The sequence below is a fragment of the Varanus komodoensis genome, unplaced genomic scaffold (genome assembly GCF_004798865.1).
Source record: "Varanus komodoensis strain SLA01 unplaced genomic scaffold, ASM479886v1 scaffold1, whole genome shotgun sequence".
Taxonomy (NCBI): Eukaryota; Metazoa; Chordata; class Lepidosauria; order Squamata; family Varanidae; genus Varanus; species Varanus komodoensis.
Window position 1 is genome coordinate 56,642,896 of NW_025335268.1, and position 24,811 is coordinate 56,667,706.

At 39.6% G+C, this 24,811-nt stretch overlaps 2 protein-coding genes across 3 annotated transcripts in view; one reads left to right on the forward strand and one right to left on the reverse strand.

The window, feature by feature from the left end:
• REV3L (REV3 like, DNA directed polymerase zeta catalytic subunit) overlaps positions 1 to 4,952 on the forward strand; it is a 73,863-nt gene extending 68,911 nt beyond the window's left edge. For both annotated transcript variants that reach the window (XM_044426290.1, XM_044426300.1), the window contains 4 exons: positions 90 to 280; positions 1,909 to 2,155; positions 2,790 to 2,999; positions 3,718 to 4,952. In XM_044426290.1, coding sequence (XP_044282225.1) covers positions 90 to 280; positions 1,909 to 2,155; positions 2,790 to 2,999; positions 3,718 to 3,858 — 789 coding nt within the window. In that variant the 3' untranslated portion in view covers positions 3,859 to 4,952. The remainder of the gene's footprint in view (positions 1 to 89; positions 281 to 1,908; positions 2,156 to 2,789; positions 3,000 to 3,717) is intronic.
• A 1,116-nt stretch (positions 4,953 to 6,068) lies between these two features.
• Positions 6,069 to 20,152, reverse strand: MFSD4B (major facilitator superfamily domain containing 4B). The gene is made up of 4 exons (XM_044426310.1): positions 19,533 to 20,152; positions 14,879 to 15,047; positions 13,365 to 13,481; positions 6,069 to 10,168 (listed from the first exon to the last, which is right to left on the reverse strand). The coding sequence occupies exons 1-4, from the start codon at positions 19,827 to 19,829 to the stop codon at positions 8,955 to 8,957; spliced, it is 1,797 nt and encodes a 598-aa protein (XP_044282245.1). The 5' UTR covers positions 19,830 to 20,152; the 3' UTR covers positions 6,069 to 8,954.
• Positions 20,153 to 24,811: the final 4,659 nt, after the last annotated feature.

The following is a 24,811-nucleotide window of genomic DNA, read 5'->3' on the forward strand; positions in this document are numbered from 1 at the left end:
AAAGTGCTATCAGTATTTCAGTTAACTTTACCCTCTTTTGAACAGTTTTGAGCAAGAAGCAATACTTGAATATATGTTTTTCTTTTCAGATACTTGAGCGTTCTATCAAGTTACTGTTTGAAACACGTGATATAAGTCATATCAAACAGTATGTGCAAAATCAATGCATGAAGTTATTAGAAGGTAAGGCCAGCATGCAAGACTTTATCTTTGCAAAGGAGTATAGAGGAAGTTCTGCCTACAAACCCGGATCCTGTGTACCAGCTCTAGAAATCACAAGGTAATAAGGACATAGAATGCAATATTTTATTTGACATTATATTACTCTTGTTATGTGAGTTCAAGCCCGTTACAGAAGTTCACTCCTTCAAGAATGTGAAATGTGTCATTTTTACTATTGGTCAGTAATTAAATCCATTCACAACCTCTTCTATATCCTTCTCCTATAGCAAAAAGTTTGGAATTGCCAACAACTGAGGGTCAAAAGATACACAAACCAACATACTTGCAGAAGTACTCATTGTCTTTGACTCCTCCACATTTTGGTGTGTTACAACCTGGCACTGAAATGGACTTAATTGGCATTGCTGCCTCTTGATGTGCACAAGATACTCAACACCATAACTCACCAAAATGGGGAAAAGTTGGTGGGGGGGGGGTAGCTTACATATTTCTCCTTCTCCTGCTCACAATCTTATCAACAAGAACCCTGTGAGGGAGTTCGGGCTGAAAGCTTGTGACTGGCCCAAAGTCACCCAGTTGGCTCTATGGCTAATCCCAGTCCTGTGTTCTTAACCACTACACCACATGGCTTTTAGAACCAATCAAAAGTTCAAAGCTGTGGGTGGGTAATGTTAAATAAACCAGGGTTCTTATCTCTACTATCAGGAAGTTGTGTAGAGAAAAGTCACCCCTGAAGCAAAGAAAGTACTGGAAGTTTGGGAATATGGCTTTATTCTTTTATTTTTTATTTATTTTTAAATACAGTTACAAAAACATACAATAAAAAGAAACAACACAAGGTGTGCATGCACGCGTGTGCTCACACATGAGAGAGCGACAGAGCTAAAAAAACCATGCCTTCATGGATTTATTCTGACAAGGCATGTGAGAATGTTTCTGTAGAGAAAGAGTTGCTGGATATTGTGTGATGACAAATGCTGTTCTTAAAGTAGTGCATTATTATCTTTGAAGGAAAACCTACCTAGCTGAACTGAAATGAGACACACAAAACTGTATAACATTATGCACTGATATAGTGAAGAATGTTGTGATAAGAAACCTCTATAAACAATTAGCTTTTTTGATTCAAGGGCTGTTCATAAGCAGTCAACAACTCAGAAAATGACACAGAGTGTTAGCTTACACGAGATTAAAAACTCACACACACCATAGCAACAAGAGTAGTTGTGTGTCTGAAGCTGAAGACTAGGAATCTGAACTGGTAGTATTTTAGTCTGAGAGTGATTGGCCCAAGGTTTGCCCAATAAAAGAAATGGCTCAGTGGGAATTTTAACCTAGCTGTGGCCTGTTCAAATCGCAATATTCAAATAACTGTTCTAGACTGGCTCTCTGAGTACAAAAACATTCATAGGTACCAGCCCTAAGGTTATAACCTCCCTTTCTGGAATGATTCAAAGCATAAAGCTTTTTTTGTGAAAAGTGATGGGGAAAATTCAACATTTTCTCAGATTTTGCTATGGATATATCAGATGTCTTCATTTTTTTCCTTTCCGTGTGTTTAATATACTGCTGCTAGGACTGATGGAAAGATTGAAGAAATAGAAGGGCTGTTAATGGTAGACAGAAGAAATTGCAAGTTTGTCAGCTTTTGAGTGCTTTACACTTTCAGTTAACTTTTTCATATGCAAAAATGTACTTTGAAATGGATTTTATTTCTCCACATAGGAGGATGCTTGCATATGACCGGCGGTCTGAGCCTCGAGTTGGTGAAAGAGTACCCTATGTCATTGTGTGTGGCATGCCAGGATTACCTCTCATACAGTTGGTTAGGCGGCCCATTGAGGTTCTACAGGATCCCAGTCTGCGGCTGAATGCCACTTACTACATCACCAAGCAAATTCTTCCGCCACTGGCCAGAATCCTATCACTTATTGGTATAGATGTCTTCAGTTGGTACCATGAATTACCAAGGGTAAGTGAAATAGTAAATCAAGTATTGAAACTATTGCCATAAACAGGAGGATATGAAGAGCATACTTAGATGAGCAGAGAACTGCCTCACCAGATGTTGCATTATTTTTGTGGAATAGATGCCCACCTGTATTGACAGCATTTACTACACATGCTTTTCCCTCTTCCAGCCACCAATGCAATAGCATTTAGAGCTTCAGACTTGTAAAAGCTGGGTGGACCAGCTAAGCTAGAACTACAGGCACATTAACATTCTTGGCCTTTCTGGACATCTGCAAATGTCATGGCATTGTGCTGTTCTTTTACCTGTTCAGATAGATTATATAGCTACTGAATATTGTGTCCACTTCTGTAGGGTTGAGACTGGCAGTCAGTATAGTGGAGCAGTCTACTGCTCTTACCTGGCTAGAGAGGAAAGGGTAGTGCTGCCTTCATTTCTTTCTGATGCAAACACCTTGTGTAATCGGGCTTGTTGCAGAGCTCTCAGAAATAGTTGCACTTGTTGAGCCTTGGCAAGTCATGTACCCCAAAACGTATCACCACATTGAGTAGAAGTAACATTTATCTATTTTGTTACTTACATGGGAAAAAGATAACTGTTGCTCCATGTATCCTACCACATTTTTCCTCTTTAGATCCAAAAAGCTACCACCACAGCACATGTTGAACAAGAAAGCCGAAAAGGGACAATTTCCCAGTATTTCACCACTCTGCATTGCCCTGTATGTGATGATTTGACTCAGCATGGGATCTGCAATAAATGTAGAAGTCAACCACAGCATGTAGTAGTGATTCTTAATCAAGAAATTCGAGAGCTGGAGCGTAAACATGAACACCTGGTCAAGGTAAGGGGAAAATCAGTAAGTTGAATAATCTCTTTAGTTGGACATAATATAGAAAACAATCTGGGAAGAGGACATCTAAAATTTTTAAAAAGACTTCAGTATCTTTTCAGATTTAAGTTTTTAAAAATGTAGGAACTTTTAAAGAATGTTATTAATTACATAAAAATAAGCCACATTCACTTACAAACAAAATTTATTTATTCAAGCCTTTTTAAAATAACAAAGGAAATTCCAAAAATGAACTGTTCCATATGCTAATTATTCAAATCAGATATTACATTATGTTAAATTATCCAGTACCTTATGAGAGAATATACCCACTGTTTTGTATAAAAACATTTCATATTTGGGCTTCTGTCCAATCTGTACAAATTTTACTAATTTGGCTAAATATCAGTTCCTTAAGCAATCAAATGAATTTTATTCAAGGGGTAAGAAAAGGGACTGGGAAAAATCTGATGACAGATTGTGCATTTGGAAACAAAAGGCAAAACCATTTGTTTATCTTAGCATTGTTTGCCTTTGGTATTGAGGCAAACTGAGAAATTGGAAATATGTGTTTTTCACTCTGTACATATTCCTTTAGAAGTTCCTGTGTGTGTGACAGTGTATATTATGCCCAAATGTTTAGAGCTAAAGTTTTGTCAAGACTGCTGTGTACTAATATATTTTTTCCAGTAAAATGTATTCTGTCCTAATCCACTGTATGCTCTTCTAGATATGCAAGAATTGTACAGGTTGCTTAGATCGACAGATACCATGTGTTTCATTGAACTGTCCAGTACTTTTCAAGCTCTCCAGAGTGAGCAGAGAATTATCCAAGGCACCGTATCTTCGTCAACTACTTGATCAGTTTTAGATTGCCTATATCCAAGATTCCAGGTGCTATTTTTTCAGTGTTTACCACTGTAAAACTATCATGCATGGTCCTTCAATTTCATCTTGTTTGGGATTTTCATTTACTGTTGACTTATTCTGAAAAATAATGAATGTTTGTCCGAAGTAAACTAAAATGCATTTGTTAATCTGTTAATAGCTCCCTTTTTAAACTGTCAATTTTCTTCATTCTTCTGCCTTTTTAACATACTGTTTTTTAATGCAGATGTTGAAATAGCTGTGTGTTAACATCTTGTAAATTCATTTCAGAAGTTTATTTCCCACTGGACTTCTAAAGAAGTACTGAAAACATATGGGAAAAATGCCATTGTGTGTGATTGAACTGTCAGTGTCAGGATATGTTACATCATCTACTTTATAATTTTGATTGCAGAATATTTTGTAAATAAACTTTTTTACTTTTCAAACAACTGAGTAAAATAACGTGCAATGAATTTTATACAAACAATTTTAAAGTTGGTTGAGGTATTTCCTCTTCAGTTTTGCTTGATTCCAAGTAGATTTGTTGTTTTGACCAGACTGTGCAAACAGTAGTATGTGTAGCATTTTGAAACATTTTCTAAAAATCACTGTTTTGCTTTAGCTATTAATTGGGGCATTGTGAGGAACTGTGCAAAGACATTTTTGTTACAAAACTGTGGGACTGTTGCAATACTTTAAATAAGAAATTTTATTCCATTTTGCTTTTGTATAGACATTTCTATTGCTTCTAAATATGCTTAATATTTCATTATGTATTGTACAGTTAAAATTTATTTGCCATCATCTTGAGAAAATGTGTATTTAGAATATTTGTATAACTGTATAAAATGAAAAGGAACTATGTGGTCACAGTGCATTGTTTTTTTAAATTGGAAACCATGTTTTAAAAATTAATGGAAACCATAGTAAAACTGAATAAAATCAAATAAATGTATGTGCATTTTTAAACTTCACAGTAGTCAATCAAATATTGGTTTTTAATAATAGTGTGTCAACTGATTTGACTCAAAACCATTTTCAGTTACTAGTGATTGCTGTGTGTACCATTCCTAGATGTTTCAAGAAAGTGATAATGAAGATATACAGTCCAAGAAATGAGAATATTCTACCTTCTTTTTTTACTTTGTTTACACCAGACATTAGTGGAAGTTTGCAGCCTTTGAATATGCCTGCTTGCCAAGGATCAACTGTATTCTACTGCACTTGTCGCAGTAAGAAGTAGTGTTCTAGTCATGTGGGTCACTAGTTGCAATGGGCTGATGTGTCCAAACCCAGACCACTTCCTGTTAGATGAGATATTCTTCAAAAGCAAGCCTGTGGCCTACTCTGGGGTTTGTTTGTAACATGATTGCTTATTGTGTCATGTAGACACAGGAAGGCAATTTGAACATCAGTTATGGGGACTGATTTATACGGAACTTGCCAAAGAGTGGCGAAAATCCTGTTCCTCTTGCAAACTCACCTCTGTCACTGTGAGTGACTTGCCCCTCCATCAGTGGGACTTTTTGAGCATTCGTCACTGATTCAATACCACCTTTAAAGTTCCTTCGGTCTCAGAAAATTACACAGTTGTTCATAATTTAATTACTTTTACCTCTTTTGCAAGTGTACTCTTATGTGTATGAGTAGGCTTATCTAATCAAGCTGTGAAAAATCACTGGTAAAGGGCTAAAGTTACTCCAAAAAGTGGGGGGAGGAACAGTATCTCCCCTTGAGCAGTGTAACTCTTAAATATTGAACTGACATTTTTCAGTGAACTCCACCTTTCCAGTGGTTCTCAAAGTTTACTACACCTCTTAGAAAGGGAGATACTATTTCCCTCTCCTCACCATTTCTATGGCTCCTTTTTGGAGCAGTTACTCCAGATGTGCAAATTCCAACCGCCTCCCAGCCCATTTATTTTCCAGACATTAAATTTACATTTTTTACTTTAGAACCTCAATAGTAACTGTTCTGAAAAGGAGTCGCAAAAAAGGGACATGGAATTAATGCCTCCCCTTTCCAGAGTAGCTAGAGAAAGGGCTAAACCAAAAGTACCGCTATTAAATTACACACCCTTATTTACTAATTTATCAGTTTTGTTTCCAGTTTTTCCACAATGGTCAAAAGAAGACATTTTACAAGAGAACCAATAACCAATTTTTTTTAGCTTTGATTGCACACATTCTACTAAGAAATGATGGTCAAGACTATGGTACAGAAATATTTTATTCAAGAAAATATCAGCCTTCCCAATTCGCTGTAAACACAAGCAATAAAACTACCTGCATTTTCATTTCAAAATCAACTCACCAATGGGAGCACTTAAGAAAAAACTAATTAATCATACCAAATAAAATCTGTAACATTTAAGGCAAATAACAAAGTTGTAAAAAGTTGCAGTTCAAAGTGCATGGCTCATCTAATTCATAATGCAATTTTATACTGTTGATTACATAAACACAGATATGAGGTACCTACACATTATCAGAAGGACATGATTCCTCAAGTAAAGACTGAATTTGTCATTGTGTTTATATTTACCAAGCAGGGGTAAAAATTCTTAAAATAACATATCCAACTCCACAACTCCATTTAAAAAAACCATAGTTCATCTTATTGCTTACTTGGCAACAACATGTTTTACCACTGATTTGGTTGACTTGATTTTTAATCCTGACACTTGATCTTGTCAAAATGCTATCAAACAGGATACATTCGTCCAGATCTCAAAGAACAGAAGCTGTTTTTGCATGTGTAAAGAAACTTTGGCTTTGTGGGTCAGCAACATATAAGTGAACCTCTTTTAAAACAAAGGGGTTGCATCATAGAATTGGGAGCTGTCAGTCAGAGGATATAAACCTTTTATAGGACTTATCTAACTGCATGTCTAAACTTTTTTCATTCTTGTATGCACCCAAAATTGGATATACCCCTGCACTTTTAAAATTAAAAATATTCACACTTTAGATGAACTACTGTTCTGTTCATGTAGATCCTTCTACATGTTTCAGCTGCATAATATTGAATTACAGTAGTATACAAATGTGGTCTAATGACTTGCTTCAATTTAATGCAGCATTTTTTAAAAAGCTAGGAATTCTTGTTTCACTGACTTTTAATATGAAAAGACTAGTATAGAATATTCATATGAGGTAGCTTCTTAAAACTTTTTTTAAACACTGGTTCACTCCCAGATGCATTTAATGCTAGTGTTCCAGTTCAAAATCCAGTGTACAGTTCCTATGATATTTCACAATTAACCACAGTATCTTTCCATTTAAATACTGGGATTGTGCTGTTGTGATAGCAACAGAACATAGCAGTGTAGACTGTCCATACGTTCCTGTGCAATCCCATCCCTGGGTAGGTTTAAAAGGATGGAAGAAAAAAAATGCAGTTTGTTTGATGACCTGACCAACAAACTTGTGAGACGTGTGTTCATTTTTTCATACTTATTACAGCCTGTACAGTCTGTACAGGTTATGGGATCATACACACCTTCCCATGCCCTTACCCACCCCATAATTTGGCATTGCAACTTATTTTTGTCAGCCCTGGTGAAAGACACCCCTGCGCTCCAACATACCTAACTGAACAACAAGACATTACATCAATCAAATCTCTGCTTGGCGAGGGCTTCCATTACACAAAGTGCTCCCAAACATAATTTTAATCCGCATATTAATATAGTGTTCCCTCTATGAATCTACAGAGATAGATATAAACTGTTCATCTGGAAAACCATCCATTGTCCAAAACACGAGAATAAAATTTGTATTACGTGTTCCTTAAGTTTTAATGTTTGCTATTAAGTAGTAGACTACTATGATAATGTTCATTGCACTTGTGTCATTATGTAGCATGCTTGTTCCTCTCCTAGTCCATGCTTGCAAACAAACATAATCACATTCAACACACTCTAGCAAAAGCACCTCTTCCTTACGCCATTACTGATGCTAACAAGTTTATAACAAGAATGCTATTACAATTTTTTAACACAGGCATACAATTGTCTCACACACATTTAATTAACAGGATCTCCATCCAAATTCACAATTTTTAATACAATTACATGAGCTTAAATTAGTAGGAACAAGCTATTCCATACTGATATATCTGCATTTATCTTGTTTTCAAAAAACATACCAGTGAAATAAGCATGAATGAATACCTTGATTATGAAAGTAATCATTGAAGACAGACCTGAAGCAGAACAGTAACAACATAGATTGTAAGCAACTTCCTTTATGCAAATAACATTATGAAAATTAGCAATTTCATAGATGATGCTGATTCTTTTTCATGGACAATACAGTTGCTGTTTTGAAAAGCTACAATAGAGCATGTTTGAAGTGTGTATATAAACCTAGAAAGCTATATTAAAGATATGTTGGCACTCAAGGTCTTAGGAACATAGGAAAAAAATTAAGAAAGCTGAGTACCACTCATGCTGTTCTCTTAACTTGCTGCAGTCCTCAACCCACAGGATGTGTACTAAGCATTACATCATGATTTAAATCAAATCAAGAGCCAGCATGGCATAGTGGTTCAAGTGCTGAGCTTGGGATCTGGAAGCTCCAAGTGCCAGGCCCACTTTGCCATGGAGTTAACTGGATGACTTTGGCCCATCACAGGCTCTCAGCCTAACTAACCTCACAGGGTGGTTGTTGTGAGGATAAAATTGAGAAGAGGGAGATTATGTAAGCTGCCTTGAGTTTCTTGGAAGGAAAAAAGGTGCAATATTAATACTTTAAATAAAATAAATAAATATCTCCCTTGGCCAAGGATGAAGAAGTCAACAATAATTTTAGCATACAAATCCCTTCTACAAGTTTTATTTATTAGAAAAAGATAATCTTTTAATCTATTCAGAGTTAAATGTCCCACCACTCTGAAGAATCTTTACAATACAAAGTTTAAGAAACATTCTTCTTGTCTTGTTTTTACCATCATGCTCATTAAAATGAGCTCTACTACATTATTTTTCTCACACACTTTTCTGTAAAACAGCTTAATTGGACTTCAGCAAGCTTCCCATCATCCTTTCTTTACAGTAGGAGTCCCTACGAAACCTCTTTTCTAAATAAGAGGACCTTAGTCGTTTTTACTTGAATTCTTTCGTCTTGGGGATCTGATAGCAAGCATAGGAGAAGTATTAAATGGTAAACTTCCTGAAGGAGGATGGCTGGAGGTGGCACCTGTAGATTCCCCTTGGATCATCTTAGAAGTTTCTATGACAGAGTTGTGCAGAGTGTCATTCATCTCAATTACTTCAAAGTCTACTTCATTCCATTCCCTACCATCCTCCTCATCTTCAAGATGAGAGCTGGACAATAAGGCTTCCTGGAGTTCACTATCTCCAACATGTTTCAGCTTAGCATCACAGGGCAATGTAGCTAATTTATACATCACTGGGAACAGGACTGCTGTCATGACTGCCGCTCCCAAGGCAGCATACAGGAGTACCGGATGTGTGGGAAAGTATCCTTGAAGGAGGCCAACCACTGCAGGAATACACATTTCCCCTAGAGCTGCACCCATTACAAATAAAGCTGCAGATTTTCCTTGGATGGTGATATATTGTTCGACCCAGGAAATGCCACTGGGGAAGATAGTAGCCATTGATGCGCCATACACTGCAGAGCCAAGCCACAGAGAGACTGCATGTGTATTGAAGAGTGCCAGGAACAATGATGAGACGGTAGAACCTATGATACTCAGCAAGATCATAGATCCAGGGTAAGAACAAGCAGCAAAACAAATTGCCAGTCCCCTGCAAGCTGCAAATGTTCCCCAAAAGAGAGAATTCAAGCCTGCTGCTTCATTTTCCTTCATACCAACATAAGTTTTTGCGTAAGTAAAAATGTAAGAACCATAGGTTACCTCTGCTCCCACATACCAGAAAAAAAACACTGCCAGAAGAATTATGACAGCATGGTGGTATTTGACCACCTGGTATTTCTGCACTGAAAGCTTGGATCTGTCTCGAACAGGAGTACTCCTCAAATATAACAGAAAGAAAAGTAATGCCACAAGCAAAAGGTAGGTGCCTATCATAACGTAAGACCACATAAAATTCAAGTTTAGATGCAGCTTCAGCAATGATGTAACAGCTGGTAGAGAATTCACAGAAGTCTCATTTTTATCACTGCCACCTGGATGGGCCTGAGGATCAATAAAAGAGCCACCCAGTGCCATCTTGGCCAGAATAGGTGCCACAAAAGCACCAAGGGCAAAACTGAAATGTAAGGCCTGCATATGTGGACCAGCTTCTGTTCCCCATGTGTCCAAAGCAAGAACGTTGCCACCTGTGAAGAAAATACTGTGTGTCATACTTTCATATTTTGGCTGCTGAAAATTCTGAAGACACTGTTAAGTAAAAAAAAAAACTGATGGAAATAGCACAAAGGGAAAGTGCTCCTCGCTGGTTTATTTTGTATTTCCACTTAAACTTCTCCTTTGTTAATAGAGTGTCCTTTATACTTGACATGTGTAAAAAGACATCTTGGCCCAACAATTGAAGTGCACCATAGGGTGCTTATATGCTAAAGTTACACTTGGGATATTAGCAATTAAAGACCAGGGCTTGATCCAAGATATATAGGATATACAAGACCACTATATATACGGCTTTAATTCAGAATGGGGAAGTGGGTGAGAGTTCTCACTTCAGCTTGGACTAGCAACTATTAAAGAACTAGGAAGCAGAGAAGAGAGTGGACCAGGTGATTGAGTTACAGCTATCAAATACAGGGCAGGCTGCATGGTAAGGACATGGCAGGTAGTGTGGGTCCTAGACTAAGTATTCAGGATGTAGCCAGCACAGGGTTGGGGCAGTGTGAGAGTTGACAGAATGTGGCCAGAAAATAGGAGGAGGAAGAAGATATTTTACCTATTTCAAAGGAAAATGATCTAAGAAGGAGAGTTGCAATGTTTAAGCTCTCAGTTCCAGTTTCAGAAGCTGATTTTATGTGATCCTGCAGTGAGGATCAGGAGGCTAGCAAGGCCTTTGCAGTTTCCTTCACTTATATTCTAAAACATTTTCTCGAAATGCTCAGTGATTGAACATGAGGCTGTGCTTTCCACAGGAGTTCTGTCCAACCTAATATATATATACATATAAGATGCACAGATGCTGGAAAACTGGGGTACTATGAAGGAGGCTTAGAAAAGACTAACTAGAATTCAAGGTTCTTCCTTCTAAAATCATGGAGTTGAGACAGGTTTGCAACCAAAAAGAACAATACAGATCAAGGAAATGATCATTCCCACTAGTGTCAGTTGTGGTGTGCAAGACTAAATAGGACAGCCTTCTCCAAGGTGATGTCCTCCAGTTGTTTTGGATTATAACTCCCAGTATTCCTGACCATTTGTCATGCTGGCTAGGGCTGATGGAAGTTGAAGTTCAAGAATATATGGAGAGCACTAAGTCTAGAAATGTCTGGAAGTTACACTGAATTGGCAACCACTAAGTGCACCTGGAGTTCAATGTGGAAAACAGTATTAGGTCCTAGAATTAGAAAACAGTATTAAGAGCTGTACAGAAATATTGGAAGTTACTATCCTTAACAACTCTTATTTTGCTTATCAGTAGGAGTGGTATTTCATGGATGCAATTTATTCCTGCCAGAGCCCTGGATGGGACAATTAATAATTCACATTGGGAAGTCTGGCCACAGTTGTGACTGTTTGTTCCTAGCAATTTAAATAAGCCAAAAAGCCAGCAACGTAATCAACAATGCCCTTCCCCTCAATGAACTTGCCCTGATTCATCCCTTGCTCCTTGCTTAATCAGCCACCCATAAGAAGAACAATACAGCTTCTAGGTCAGTGGCTGATTTTCCCAAGGAGTTGGGAAGTGCAGCTGCAGAGAACATTAACCACTAAGCACAGGAGGTTAGTTCTTCTTTCACTGCAACTTTTGTTGCAATCCCTCTCAAAATGAAGCGCTCTTTTCACATTCACCCTCATACACATTCCATTAGTGTACAAAGGACAAGAGCCCACCTCCCAACTGTGTATCATTAAATACAAGAGCAAGCTGATGAACACACAATTGTATAAATGCATGGTCTGCACGTGCTATCAGGGACGATGGCACAACCATGGCAGCCAATCTTGCATACAGGCCCCATGCTACACAAGTGCTTACACGCAAATGGCCTCCCCTTTCCTCACAGGTCAAGGCTCCATCTCATGAGTAGAGGCCATTTCTAGTATGCTTTTGGTGCCGCCTCTTCCAAAGCTGCTGCTGCACTTTCCACAAGATGCTCTGGGGTGGCCAGCAGCTAGGTACAGGCTGCTTTGCAAAGCTGAGGGAGGGGCATAGGGGGTGGGCGCTGGACCACTGAGCCCAATGAAGGAAAGAAGTTGCACCTAGGGATGCTGGGTGAGCTTTCTTATAATTCAGTAAGGATTGCCAAATTGCTGGGTTGTATCCTTTTCCCAGTTACATGGTGCTGGTTTGCTTGTCCTTTGAAAACAAACAGATACTTTCTGAATGTCTTTTCTTGTTAAAGTGAGTACATTAAAATTGTGGGGTCTAATATACCCCAGTAGTTTTTGTATTGCTCCATATCTTTGAAATGTGACACTAGAAACATGTGGAGTTTAAATTGGAGTTATAAAAAGATATTTATTCATAACTAGGACTTTAAAGGGTACACTGGATTCCAATAGCAGATTAATGGTGGGGGAGGCATAAATTCATCAATAGTCCTACAGCATCCTAATCCACACTAGCGTGAGGAATCCTCAACGCTTCTTTATTACTTCTAATACACTAGTAAGCTCTGGCCTGCTACTTTTACTTCTCACTCTCTACCCAGCTCCTTGCCTTCATCTTCAACAATATCAAAACTAAAACTAAGATGTCTTCACCTACTTTATATCTGCCCTTTCCCTCCTCTTCAAGCCACAGCAAGCCCTCTCCTCCTTCTCCCCTGTTAACTACCTACTCTGCCCTGTTATCTACCTGCTCTGCATACCTTCACGATCTCCTTTTTAACATATCAATCTAAGTCTCTCATCTGGCTCCTTCCTCAACATTTTCAAATATGCTACCATTTCCTCCTTTCTCAGGCCATCCTTATGATCTTCCTACTACTAACTGCTTCCTGCCAGATGCCACCTTCCTTTTGCTGGGGTGCAGCAAGTCTGGATGTCTGTTCGTTCAAACACAGAAATCAGCAGCCTCTGAGCCAAACTACTTAAAATGATCAGTCATATAATTCCACTCCACACACCTGCTGCCCCACAAAAAAAAACAAATATTTATTTATTTATTTATTTATTTTAGGGTAAGCTACAGATCATGAGTAGCCTGGCCGTCACCTGAAACAAGTGGAAGCATGTGCAGGTTCAAAAGCTTCATGCACATTAATTTATACTTAAGAGATGCAACACACTCCTCATTTAATCATACCTGACATGATGGACATGCTGAAGCAAGGAGACAGTTGGGGGTTGTTGTGGGGTTGTGTGTTGTGGGGGTGGTGTTTTTACCTGTATCCAGGACTCCCATTGCAAAACCAATGACAGACATCATTGCTGTTAACAAGAGCACTTGCCTACACCATGGAATGGCATACAGACCTAGAGCTGTACCCAGCATTGATAATCCTAAAGGACAGAAACAATTAAAAACATGTTTCAGATGGTACATTTATAGTAAATAGCCACAATTTCTCATACTTCATTTTAATTCCAAGTTTTATATTGGACTTTTTGGAATTCCAAGGAAATTTAAAGTTAGATTTGCATTTGTACTGAGACATTAAAAGTCTAGGTTGTTACTATTGTTGTTAATATCACATTCTGATATCAGAAGCATGCATGTTTGAGACTACTAAGCTGGGAGTAAGCAATTGCACTCTACTTTCTTTGAACTGATATGCACAGGATTGTGCCAGAAATTTCAATTTTTCAAAAAATGTTTTCTTCAACAGTTTGGAATTCCCAATGGCATGGAAAGCAGAAAACGTATTCAAAATTAAAAAGTTTATAGAGTTTAACAGGATTATAGAGTTTAACAGGATAAAAGTATTTCCATTCAAGTTGGGAGAGGAAGGTCACTTCTGTGGCTTTCTGGAGGGGTTTCTAAGGGTTTTGAATAGGGAAGCTGTAAATCTTGAGTGCACTAACAGAAAAGCACACACGGAACTTTAGATGCTGTCCAGTGTATATTTGTGAACAAAGCTGATTTAAAATACTAAATTAATATAACAGATAGGGCAGGTGATTAGCTCGGGGGCACTCCTTTATCCTTCTTGATGCTCTGGTGGCTTCAGTAACCCTATGTGGACACTATCAAGACACAAACACCCCTATCTGGACAGGGATAGCTTGGTTTCAGTAATCTGGGCTCTGGTAATCTCTGTAATACTGAATGCGTAAGACCAGCTCTGGCCTTGCTTGCACTGGCTGCCTGTATATTTCCAGGAGTAAGTCAAGGTGCTGGTTTTAACCTATAAAGCCTTACATGGCTTGAGATATAACATAATACCTGCTGGAGAACCTCTCCCAGCCACGATCAACTTGGACATTATGCCCAGCCTCTGGAGCCTTCCTCCAAGTGCCACCTCCAAGAAAGGCTAGCAGAGTGGCAACAAAAACAGCCTTTTCTGTGGTGGCCCCCATCTATGGAACAACTTCCACACTGTGGCCCACCTGGCACCAACTTTGCTATCTTTTAGTACTAGATTAAGAAAGTCCTGTAAGCCAAGGCTCTAAAAAATTTACTTGGTTATCCAGGGACCTGAGGTAATGACCCATCCCAGAAGTTTTTCTATTTACAGAGCCATTTTTTTTACTCAATGTTTTTAATTTTAATACTGCTTTTAAAATGGCATTTCTATTGTGTTTTGTTGTTTTGTTTTATAGATAGTTGTAAACTGCTCAAAGAGCTTTGGTTATAGGGTGATAGATAATAACAGTAACAACAACACTAATAATAATACAAAAATGGAAGATCAGGACAATGATGCACAACAAATGAATGTTCGCTTCTGTGTACTTACCCAAAAGAAGCTGGGCATTCATGCAGTCAAAAAGTATTCCACCAATCAGAGAACCACCAAAGTACCCCATTGAACGGCCCACAAAGATGTAAGAGATTTGACTAACATTTTTGTTCACATTTGTAGCCAGGTCTTGAAATGTGGGCCCTAGGACAGCAATGGCCATACCCTGGAAAGCAAAACATAATGGTAACTCAGCCATACCTGCCACTCTTGATAACACTTTGTAGAAGGAAATTACAAACTGCTCAGCTGTTTAATCACTCTGAATTGAACTGCTCAGCTGTTTAATCACTGGGGGTGCAGAATCTCAGATGCCAGGCCCAAATCTAGCTCATATAGGTTGCCAATATGGCGCCACCCCATTTCTCCTGACCAGTGACTGCTGGTTTTCTCACTTTTGTGCAGTCTTTCCCCATTCTAAAATGTTGTAATTCCTCTCATAAGTCTTAGTAGAAGTAAAAACTTTAAGGTACAATATGCTGGTTTGGCCTCACCCACCAGTAGACCGCATTCTCCAGTCTTAAACTAAGTACCCCTGTTCTATACTATCCTACACATCAGTATATTGAAGTATTTTAGGTCTCTCTAAAATTAATGGGACAGTATAAGATTAGATACAACAAAGTTCATTAGAAAAATGAGAATTCATGTTACACTACAAAGTAGCTGCTTTTTTTACCAAAATAAATAAATCCGGCTATTCAGTTAGTATGTTAAAAGTCTGAATTGATGCCAACTGGAGACACTGTATGTCAGAGCATGTTAGTTAAATTGCTATTTCAATGGTGTCCAAATGATTAAGCTAAACTTGAAAAGCTGACTGAACTCACCCGGGATAAATATAGACAAGTTTCTTTAAAGCTGGGTTTGTGTGATAAAGTTAAAACACAAGATACTATACCTAAGATCATATTTGTTACATGCAGCATTCCTCTATTTATACCCAACTAATATTTTTAAAGAACTTGATGTTATATTTTGTCAGTTGGGGAAGGTTGCTCCCTGACACAGATATCCTTGCAAAAGATTCAACCTTCCACTAAAAAAGATGGGCTTTAAGTCCTTGACTTAAATCATCAGGTCTATTTATTGAGATAATATTGAGATCAGAATATTATTCTGGTATTTCTCACTTAGATTTTATTTTCCATATTGGCCAGTTCTAGAATTTTCTTTCTCCAAATTGATGGTATTAGGCTCTCAACTTATTAGAATGGATAGGATAGAACACGTGGTGGATATGACAGAAAATCAATCCATTTTCCCCATGCTAAATTGACCTGATGACGAAATCCAAACTTTAAAAATGGTTTTTAAAAGTCTTTGTGACATACTTGTACATCTTAGTTGGTATTTATTCTTGGTATTTATTCTTGATGAATAAATAGAAGTTGATTACAAGTTTTTGCCATTTTCAGCTTTGTGTGCCAGGAATTCACTCCCCAAAGAGGTCCGCCTGGCACCGTCGTTACTGGTTTTTCGGCGCCAGGTAAAGACCTTTTTATTTAAACATCATCTGAATTGTTAAAACATATGATCTGGCCAGGGCAACTTCTTCTTCCTTCTCTTTCTCCTCCTATATTTTTATTTACTTAAGTTATACTGATAATTTTAATCTTATATTTGTAAACCAATGTATTTTTTGTATTTTGTATTTAATGGTAATTTATTATGTGCTATTGTATTTCATTGTATTTTATCGTGTTGTAAGCCGCCCCGAGGTTTCGGCAAGGGGCGGCATAGAAATGTTAATAATAATAATAATAATAATATGATTTGCTGGCTAAGCCTGAGTGACAATACTTGCAATTGCAACATGTCAGAATCCATGTTTGGTCCTGCTGTTTTTGCAGCTTCAGTCTGCTCCAGTACTGGAAGTACTTATTGAGACTGTCCCACGATCCATGTTTACAAACACTTACTATAAGTGAATAAATATGATAAACATAGCTTTAAGCAGGAATAGAACAGAATGCTCTAAAGGTTGCTTATTCACGTTATTCAGCAAAAGCTCTTCTTTCATATTTGCTGAATGCTATGACATCTCTTTACTAAGGGTTTGACTAAGTCAGCTAACTGCTGGAGGCATAATACTGCTAATGCTTCTTTTAATCATTTATTCTGGCAATGTTCAGTGGCTGATGCTTTTTGGGAGAAGATTGCATTATCAATAAACTTTGACCTGGAACACTCTTTAATATTTACTGATGCAATATTCTTTAACTTACCCACCTACTTGCTGGAAGTGAATGCAAGGTCAAGATAAATTGATTCTCCACACTCTTTTTACAGCTAAATGACTGGTACTGTAACACTGCAGGATAAACACTCTCCTCTTATAACACAATGGCTTGAGGACCAAGCAATGCTTTCAAAGTTTGAATGGGTGGTATATAGACAAAACTCACAAATGGACATATATATGCATATTTGATCTTTGTCCAAGCTTGTGTGTGTGTGTGTGTCTTTTAGAAAGTTATACTTCACACACACACATTCATATTTATTTAATGTTTATTCACTGAATTTGATAAATTCAAATCTATGTAGCTTTATTTTTATGGTTTTGCTTTGTTTAGTTTTGTTGAAATTTATTAATAAAAATAAATTTGAAAAGGAAAGAAATCAGCCAATAGTTTTCACTGGTACAGAATTATTTCAGAATCTGGAGTTCCTTATTTAACTTAATAAAACAGCAAGATATAAATCTAATAAATAAATATTAGCTCTTGTAGGACTTTCCTTACATTAAGATGCAGGAGCTGCATATTAGGTTGTACTCCAGAAATTTACCAAGTCCAGTGCTCCTTATTTAAATGTTCTTTCAGGCATTAACGCATTATAGCTCTGCGTGCTGGGGGGGGGGGGGGGCAGAGCATCCAGGTAAGAATCATGAACTTAAAGGCCCTGTTGAGCATGCAATAGCCAGAATGACCTTGGCAGAAAACTCAGAATGAGTCTGAGCAAACATGGCTAGAGACCATTTGAAGTCCTACAGAAATGAAGAAATTGTTTCTCCAGTCAGTGAACCTGTACAAAGTCATCCAGTGGTGATAACCAGGATGTTAACAGGCTGTTATATTCTGTTCCATGAGGGGAAAGAAAAATGCATGCCACTTGATTACTTGAGAACCAGTGTGGTATATTGGTTAAAAGCACAGGACTGGGACTCAGGTGATCTGGGTTCTAGTTCCCACTTAACCATCAAGCCAATGGGTGACTTTGGGCCAGTCAGACTCTCAACCTACCTCACAATACTGTTGTTGAGGGGATAAGATTCAGAGCAGCAGAATAATGTAAGCTGCTTTCAGTTGTTTAAATAATAAGGCAGGATATAATTCTGTTTGTTTGTTTGCACAATTTACAGACAAAATCCCTTTTATCCAATGTAGATGCTATTCCTGCCACAGATCCAACTGATTAAACACCGCTGAGCTGCTGGACTGGTTGCTTGAAAGACTGACAGTTCGAATCTGCGCAAGGAGGTGAGCTCTCCTTGTTCTGTCCCAGCTCTTGCCAACCTTGCAGTTCAAAAGCATGCAAATGCAAGTAGATAAAAAGGGACCACTTCGGTGGGAAGGTAACAGTGTTCCGTGCACCTCGGTATTTAGTCATGCCGGCCACATGGCCACGGAGACTGTCTGGGGTCAAACGCTGGCTCCCTCAACTAGGAAACGGAGATGAGCACCGCCCCCTAGAGTCAGACGTGAGTGGACTTCAATGTCATGGGAACCTTTACCTTTATCTTTACTGTTTATCTAGTTAGAATGGACCCTGTTCACTTCATACAGTCCAAGAATCTGGACAACATCCCTAGAAAACATGAGGCTTAACATGTGTGTGCTTCCTGGTTTATTAAAGCAGAAGGGATGGAGGCACAGAAAGAATGGCTGAGTTGGCAACTCTCTAGAGGGGTGTGATTTCATTATTTCTAAAAGAGGCAACAGCAAGACCTTCGTAAGCAGCACCCTTTCGATACAGATCCAGCTTTTATTCCAAATGTTATCTGCTGTTCTTTACAATTTGTCAGGACAGCAAGTTACCGAAGGGTCATCCGAGCAAAAGGCAAGGCAAAAATCCTAATAAACCGGGGGGGGGGGGGGCGGAATCTATTTTGAAACTGAGCTTACACTAAACAGGCATAACAATTAATTTAGTATATTTATATCCTGCCTTTCTTCCCGTAAGGAACCCAAGGAGGCTTGCATATTCTCTTCTCCACCCCACATCCTCATGGGTTAGGCTATGCGAGTCAGTCCGATAGGTTAGGCTGCGTCAGCGTTTGGTCCGAGGTCACCCAGTGAGTCTCGCGGCTGAGCGCTGACGAGATCCTCTGGGGTCCCATGCCCACCAAAACTAACCCACACTGGCATTTCTGTTTCTTCCAGACAGCAGCCCTGCCGCCTCCCCGCAGCCGCCTAACACACCCGCCGGCAGTCACCCTCGGCCACGCCGGAGCCGGCCCGGTGCCCGCCTGCCCGCCCGCCTCAGACGGCTCTCTCGCTAAGAGGCTGCGCGGACGTGGGGCCGCGTCGCGGCGAATCAGGGCATGGGGCCCCGCAGAGGAGGGAGGCAGCCGGAAACTTCCGCGGACGGGGAGCGCCAATACGCCGATGCCCGCGGCCGCTGCCTGCTTCGCTCGCTTCCTTACCAGGCCCAGGAAGGCGGCGCACAAAGCAATCGAGGTGCACCACTTCAGCGCCACCGCCTGCTGCTTCGCTGCGCCAACGCCGCCTCCCGCCCGGCTTCTCCTGCCGCTGCCCTCCGCCACCGTCACCGCCGGCTGAGAGACGAGCCTCGCGGAGCCTCGGAGGGGTTCCTTCGAGGATGCGTCTGCCGCTACCACCAGCTCTTCCTCCTCGTCGCCCTCTCCTCCTCCGCCATCATCTTCATCCTCTTCCAGCCGCGCGAAGCGGACCTGTTTCTTTCTCTCCACAGCGTCCGCCATCTCTACACCGAGGATCCACCGCCGCAGGTCCGTGCTGGCACCACGTGACCTCGTCAGACACAAGCCAACGGCATCTTTGCCGTTACCGAGAGGCCCCGCTAGCAAGACTACAACTCCCAGAAAGCCCCGGAGATAAACAAACTACGGCCCCGTTGCCACAGGCGACTTAACCCTTTTCTAGGTTTCTTCTGACACTCCTATTGGCCAGCATGGTGCGGGCTGTTTCCCCGATCGCCAGTGCTTTTCCAGAATCAGGGCCGCTTTATAGAAACGGCTTTGGAAAGCCTAAAAATGGCGGCTAAGCTACACTGCCTAGTTGCCTAGTTTATTAAGCCTTCATTTGCACTCCGTTAATGTCAGCGAACAGTTAAGGAAAAAAGGGAATGGAATGGAGCAGTCATAGAGATAGAAAAGAGGAGTAACAATTCGCCTGTCGAAGAACAGAATATCTTGCTGTCTGTGTGTGCGTGTGCGCTGGTTTCACAACAGCAGAAGTTGCACCTGCTGGGAGGAAACAATGGAGCAATCCACGCAATCGTAGTAGCTGTGATGGGGAAAACAACGGGTCCTCTTTATGTTATTAATAAACGGAGTGCTGGTTTGCATGAAGAATGCGTGCTTTCTTTTTCGTTTTTGAACATTTTTTTAAAATGCTTTACCAGTTTCCCATATGGTGGGGCGCGTGATGTGCGTATGGCAGAGGGAGTGGCTTATCAAGCCTTATGATGCGGTCCATTGCTAGTACTTCACCTTCAGAGAAACTGGCTTGATTTTCTAGCTGAAAATCTCATTAAAGGTAGCCCTCAAGGTGCAGTAACATCTCCCCACTTAACCCTCAGAGCCCCTTTACAAACCAAACCCAATTATCTGTTTAAGTACCTCAAAGGCTGTCACAAAGAGGAAGGTCCAGAACTCTTCTTGATGCCAGAGTGCAGGACACGGAATAATCAATTCAAGTTGTGACCACCCAGATTCAGGCTGGACACCAGGAAAAGCTTCCTCACTGTCAGAGCAACACAACAGTGAGACCAGCTGCCTAGAGAGGTGGGGGGCTCTCCCACACTAGAGGCACTCAAACTGGACAGCTGTCCGAGTGGGACGGTGTAAACTGGTGTCCTGCAACAGCAGGGCATTGGACCCGATAGCCTTCTTAGTCCTTTCTGACTACTGTGCTACGATTTTGCACTCCATTGCCGTAGGTCACTCTTTTCGAAAGTGACGTTTTTCGCGTGGACACGTGCGGGACAGAATCCCGAGGAGCTTCAAAATCCAGGATTCCTCCATCGTTTTCTATAGGTCACTGTCTTCTTCGCTTGAGACACAAAATCAGTTCCTGTGGCAACTGAGAAACCCAGTTCTAGCATCCTTATTTATCATGCCAGATGATAAATGTTTTAGTCTTTAAGGCGCCTCGCGATGGCGTTGTTTTTGCTGCGAGGCACTGGCAGAACCACCCGAGAATGGTGTGTAACCCTAAGGTGAAAGCAGAGCAGCGCAAGCGAGTGCCACGTGGCAAGTCCGGCTGCTGCCAGCGGGCCCCCCCTCAGCCTCGCCTCGTTGTGCACGTGGTTTCTGGAGCTCCACGTAGCACAGCACGCCCCCATGTTTTCTGTCACGTGAAAAGTAACGCGTCAGTTACGTTAGAGGTCGCAGAGCACGAAACTTGCGTGTTAGGGCCACGAAAATGGGTTATTAGCTTAAGAACGGGAGCTTGCCCCTTTCCCCTCTCCGACATTTTTTGCCTGCGTGCTCTCCGCTTAGGTGAGAAATAAAATTTAGCGCCCGGCGTCGACTTTTCGACGGTTTACTCGATTTGGTTTAAGCAGTAGAAGTATTCAGCGGTACAGTAAAAAATAAAGTTGCCTCCTGTAGCATTTTAACTGCACGGCTGGAAACTGGCACAAGTCAGCTAAATTTATGTTGCAATTTTACTATTTGGCTAAGAAGTCTGAAGCAATTACTTTGCGGAGAGGTAAAACATTTCTGGAAAGTTATAAACACTTCCCAGTGTAACCAGAGGATACGGGAATGCCTGAAGTGCCGTTGTTATTCAATTAAAGAATTATTACTGAGCATTGTGCAAGACACTATGTTAATTTACATTCCACTGATAAGATGACATGTTCAGTGACGTTGTTATTGATCTCCCTTGCTAGTTACTCTTTATTTCATAAATACAAGAAACAAATTCTCCCTGGGATCTATTTAATTACTCAAAGTACATGTTGCTTCAATGGTGTATCACTAGAATTTCTGACTGGTCTTTATTCTGAGCTATGGTTGTACTGCATTATTAAGTTGGATCAAGACATGATTAAAATTGTTTATAGAATTGTGCATACTTTTTCAAATCACACAATGTACATTAAGTAAAACTTCTTGCAGATATTCATAAGTAAACTTCTTGCAGATAGAAGATTTTTAAATTACATTTTTATGCATGGTGGTATCTACGTATTCATATCAGGAATAGTGTGTATATAAATTATCAATATCCTATCCATAGCATATCACTTTGGCTAAAATAGTAATCTCCTGTTTGAATTACTTCTCACACCCTTTATCAGACCATATAATTATCCAAAAGAAGCAGAAATAATTTTCAGTCAGTAACTGTTGCAATTCAACATGGAGTCCACATACTTAAGCACAGCTAATTAATCCCTGAGAGTAATAAATCATTAAATAATAATTTGATAATCAGTAGGATCCAATATAAACACAGGCACCAGCATTGCGTATATATTACCTTTAACAAGAAAAGCAGTTATGATACTGGATAGCAAAGTACAGTTTTATAGATTTGCAATATGAAAATACTCCCTTATAATACTCCCTTATAAAAGGCTATCAAGTTTATTTGTATTATTCTATATACATTTGACTCAACTTATTTTCATACAGAGGGTGCTGGGGAAAATCACCTCACTTCCTATTCTGCTAATGATTTCACTGATTCAAGGAGCATTCTCTCAGTGGAGTGACACCAATTGGTTGCAACTCATTATTTCTCAAGTTTCTAAACCAATACTGCAGATTTAAGTTGAGGCAATGTATGCCAAATATTATTCACTGTAAATAGGCATGTTCACTCACATTAAGTTCTCAGTCCTACACTCACTACCCTTACATGGGAATCAGTGCTCACTATTTACCTCTCCTGGTCATCTTTGCTATTCTGAAATCTAACATGGGCTTCTGGGGAGTTTTACCCACTGAGGCTTCTTGTTTTCTCCGTGGGAGCATATAAAACTTCCTTTACACAACTTTTGCTCCTGAGGTTTGTATATCTCTGCTTTTCTATATATACAATCAACCAAAAGGTGGCAATATAGTGGATTTGTGACCTTTCAGGAGGCTTTTGTTCTGGTTTGAAATTTAATACCAGATTTTCCTTTCTTTCAAAAACAACTGGAAACCACATGAGAGGCCCTGGAAAAGCCACAAACTTTCTAAGCAGAACAGTTATGTTTTACAGTAGTTCTTTTTTGATATAATCCTATTCAAGTTTAGGTGGAAAAAATTTCTACAATTCCCAGCACCCTCAAGTCATCACAGAGCTGTCTAAAGAATGCTTGTAGTTGTGGAACTTTTCCATCTAAACACGCTTAGGATCTCACCCTTAAATAATTAATTTATATGCAAGAAAATAGAAATGTTATAACCTAGTATATAACTGGTGCACCTATAGGCCTACTTGAAAGAAACTACATGTACATTAAAGCTCATTTGACTTGCTGCATCAGTGTATTCTTGAGTGCTGTCCATCCTCACAGGAAAATATTCATATCTCTTTTCCCTTTATAGTTTACGTAATCTCAGAGACCACAGCCCAATATTGGAAGGTAATGGGGAAAGAGTTCTGGACATGTTTTCTGTATATCCCTGTGTTTCAGTACACTCAGCATACTTTCTTTTTCTCCTGGAATTCTCTCAAAGGTTTCTCCCTCAGGTCATTAAGGCTACAGCTTGTGGAATATTAGGGACTTACAAGCATTATTGCAACCATCCCTCTAGTTCAGTTTACAAGGCTAAAAATAAGGATATGGATGAAATACAACAGCTACAGTATGATCCAGGCTCACCCTTAGATTTCTAAGAATGCTTTCATATCAGCCGTTCCTAATGATGGGCAATAAATTCTCTTTTGCTGTAAACTATGAGAAGAACAACAACTGACTAATAGTGTCCTGTCACTTTTTGTATGTAAATCTTCCTATTAATCTCAATACTAGTTGGACTGAAACACAGCTATGTGGCTACAGAGGACCAATTCAGCTGAGTGTGTAATTTTGTTTTCATTATTAAACATTACTGAACATCAGTTTCAAAATGTGTAGAAAATAGGGTTGAAAAACTTTTTGGTACAAATTGAAAGAATGATTGGAAAAAAACACACAGTGATAAAAATGTAGCTGGCTAAGCATAAACAGATTCATTTGCCCAGTATGACACCACAGATGTTAAAAACTCTGCCCTCAGAGGGAAATGAAAACCTTTCCTGCCATCTAAGAGGGAAGAGAATGGAAGAATTACAGGAGAAACGCAGGAGGACAATGATTTGATCATTATTTCATGCATATGCCCCTGAATGTGAAAAAAGCCTCAAGTTATTGTACAAACTATTGTGCACCTATCCCATGCTACAGTTCCTAAGACTGTACTTTCCTCTCCACTTTTACTCCCCTCTCCACTTTTCTCTTTTTGCTTTTGTAGTAAAATTCTCTATCCTACCCCCACGTATGTGTACACATTCCTGCAATATCTGTGAAGAAGCAGAAGCAACCTGTTAGTAACTAAACCTGTTAGTAACTATTTAAAGCCATGTTCAAACAGACTGAAAACAGCCTACCAGGAGAAACACATACACCCTGTGCACACATCCCTTTTACAAGCCTCTCAGGACCTCTTGGGGATCTTATCCCAACCTGTTAGCTGATGCTCTCTATTTTCTTTGAAGAAGTTGTTGCACATGTGTTCCC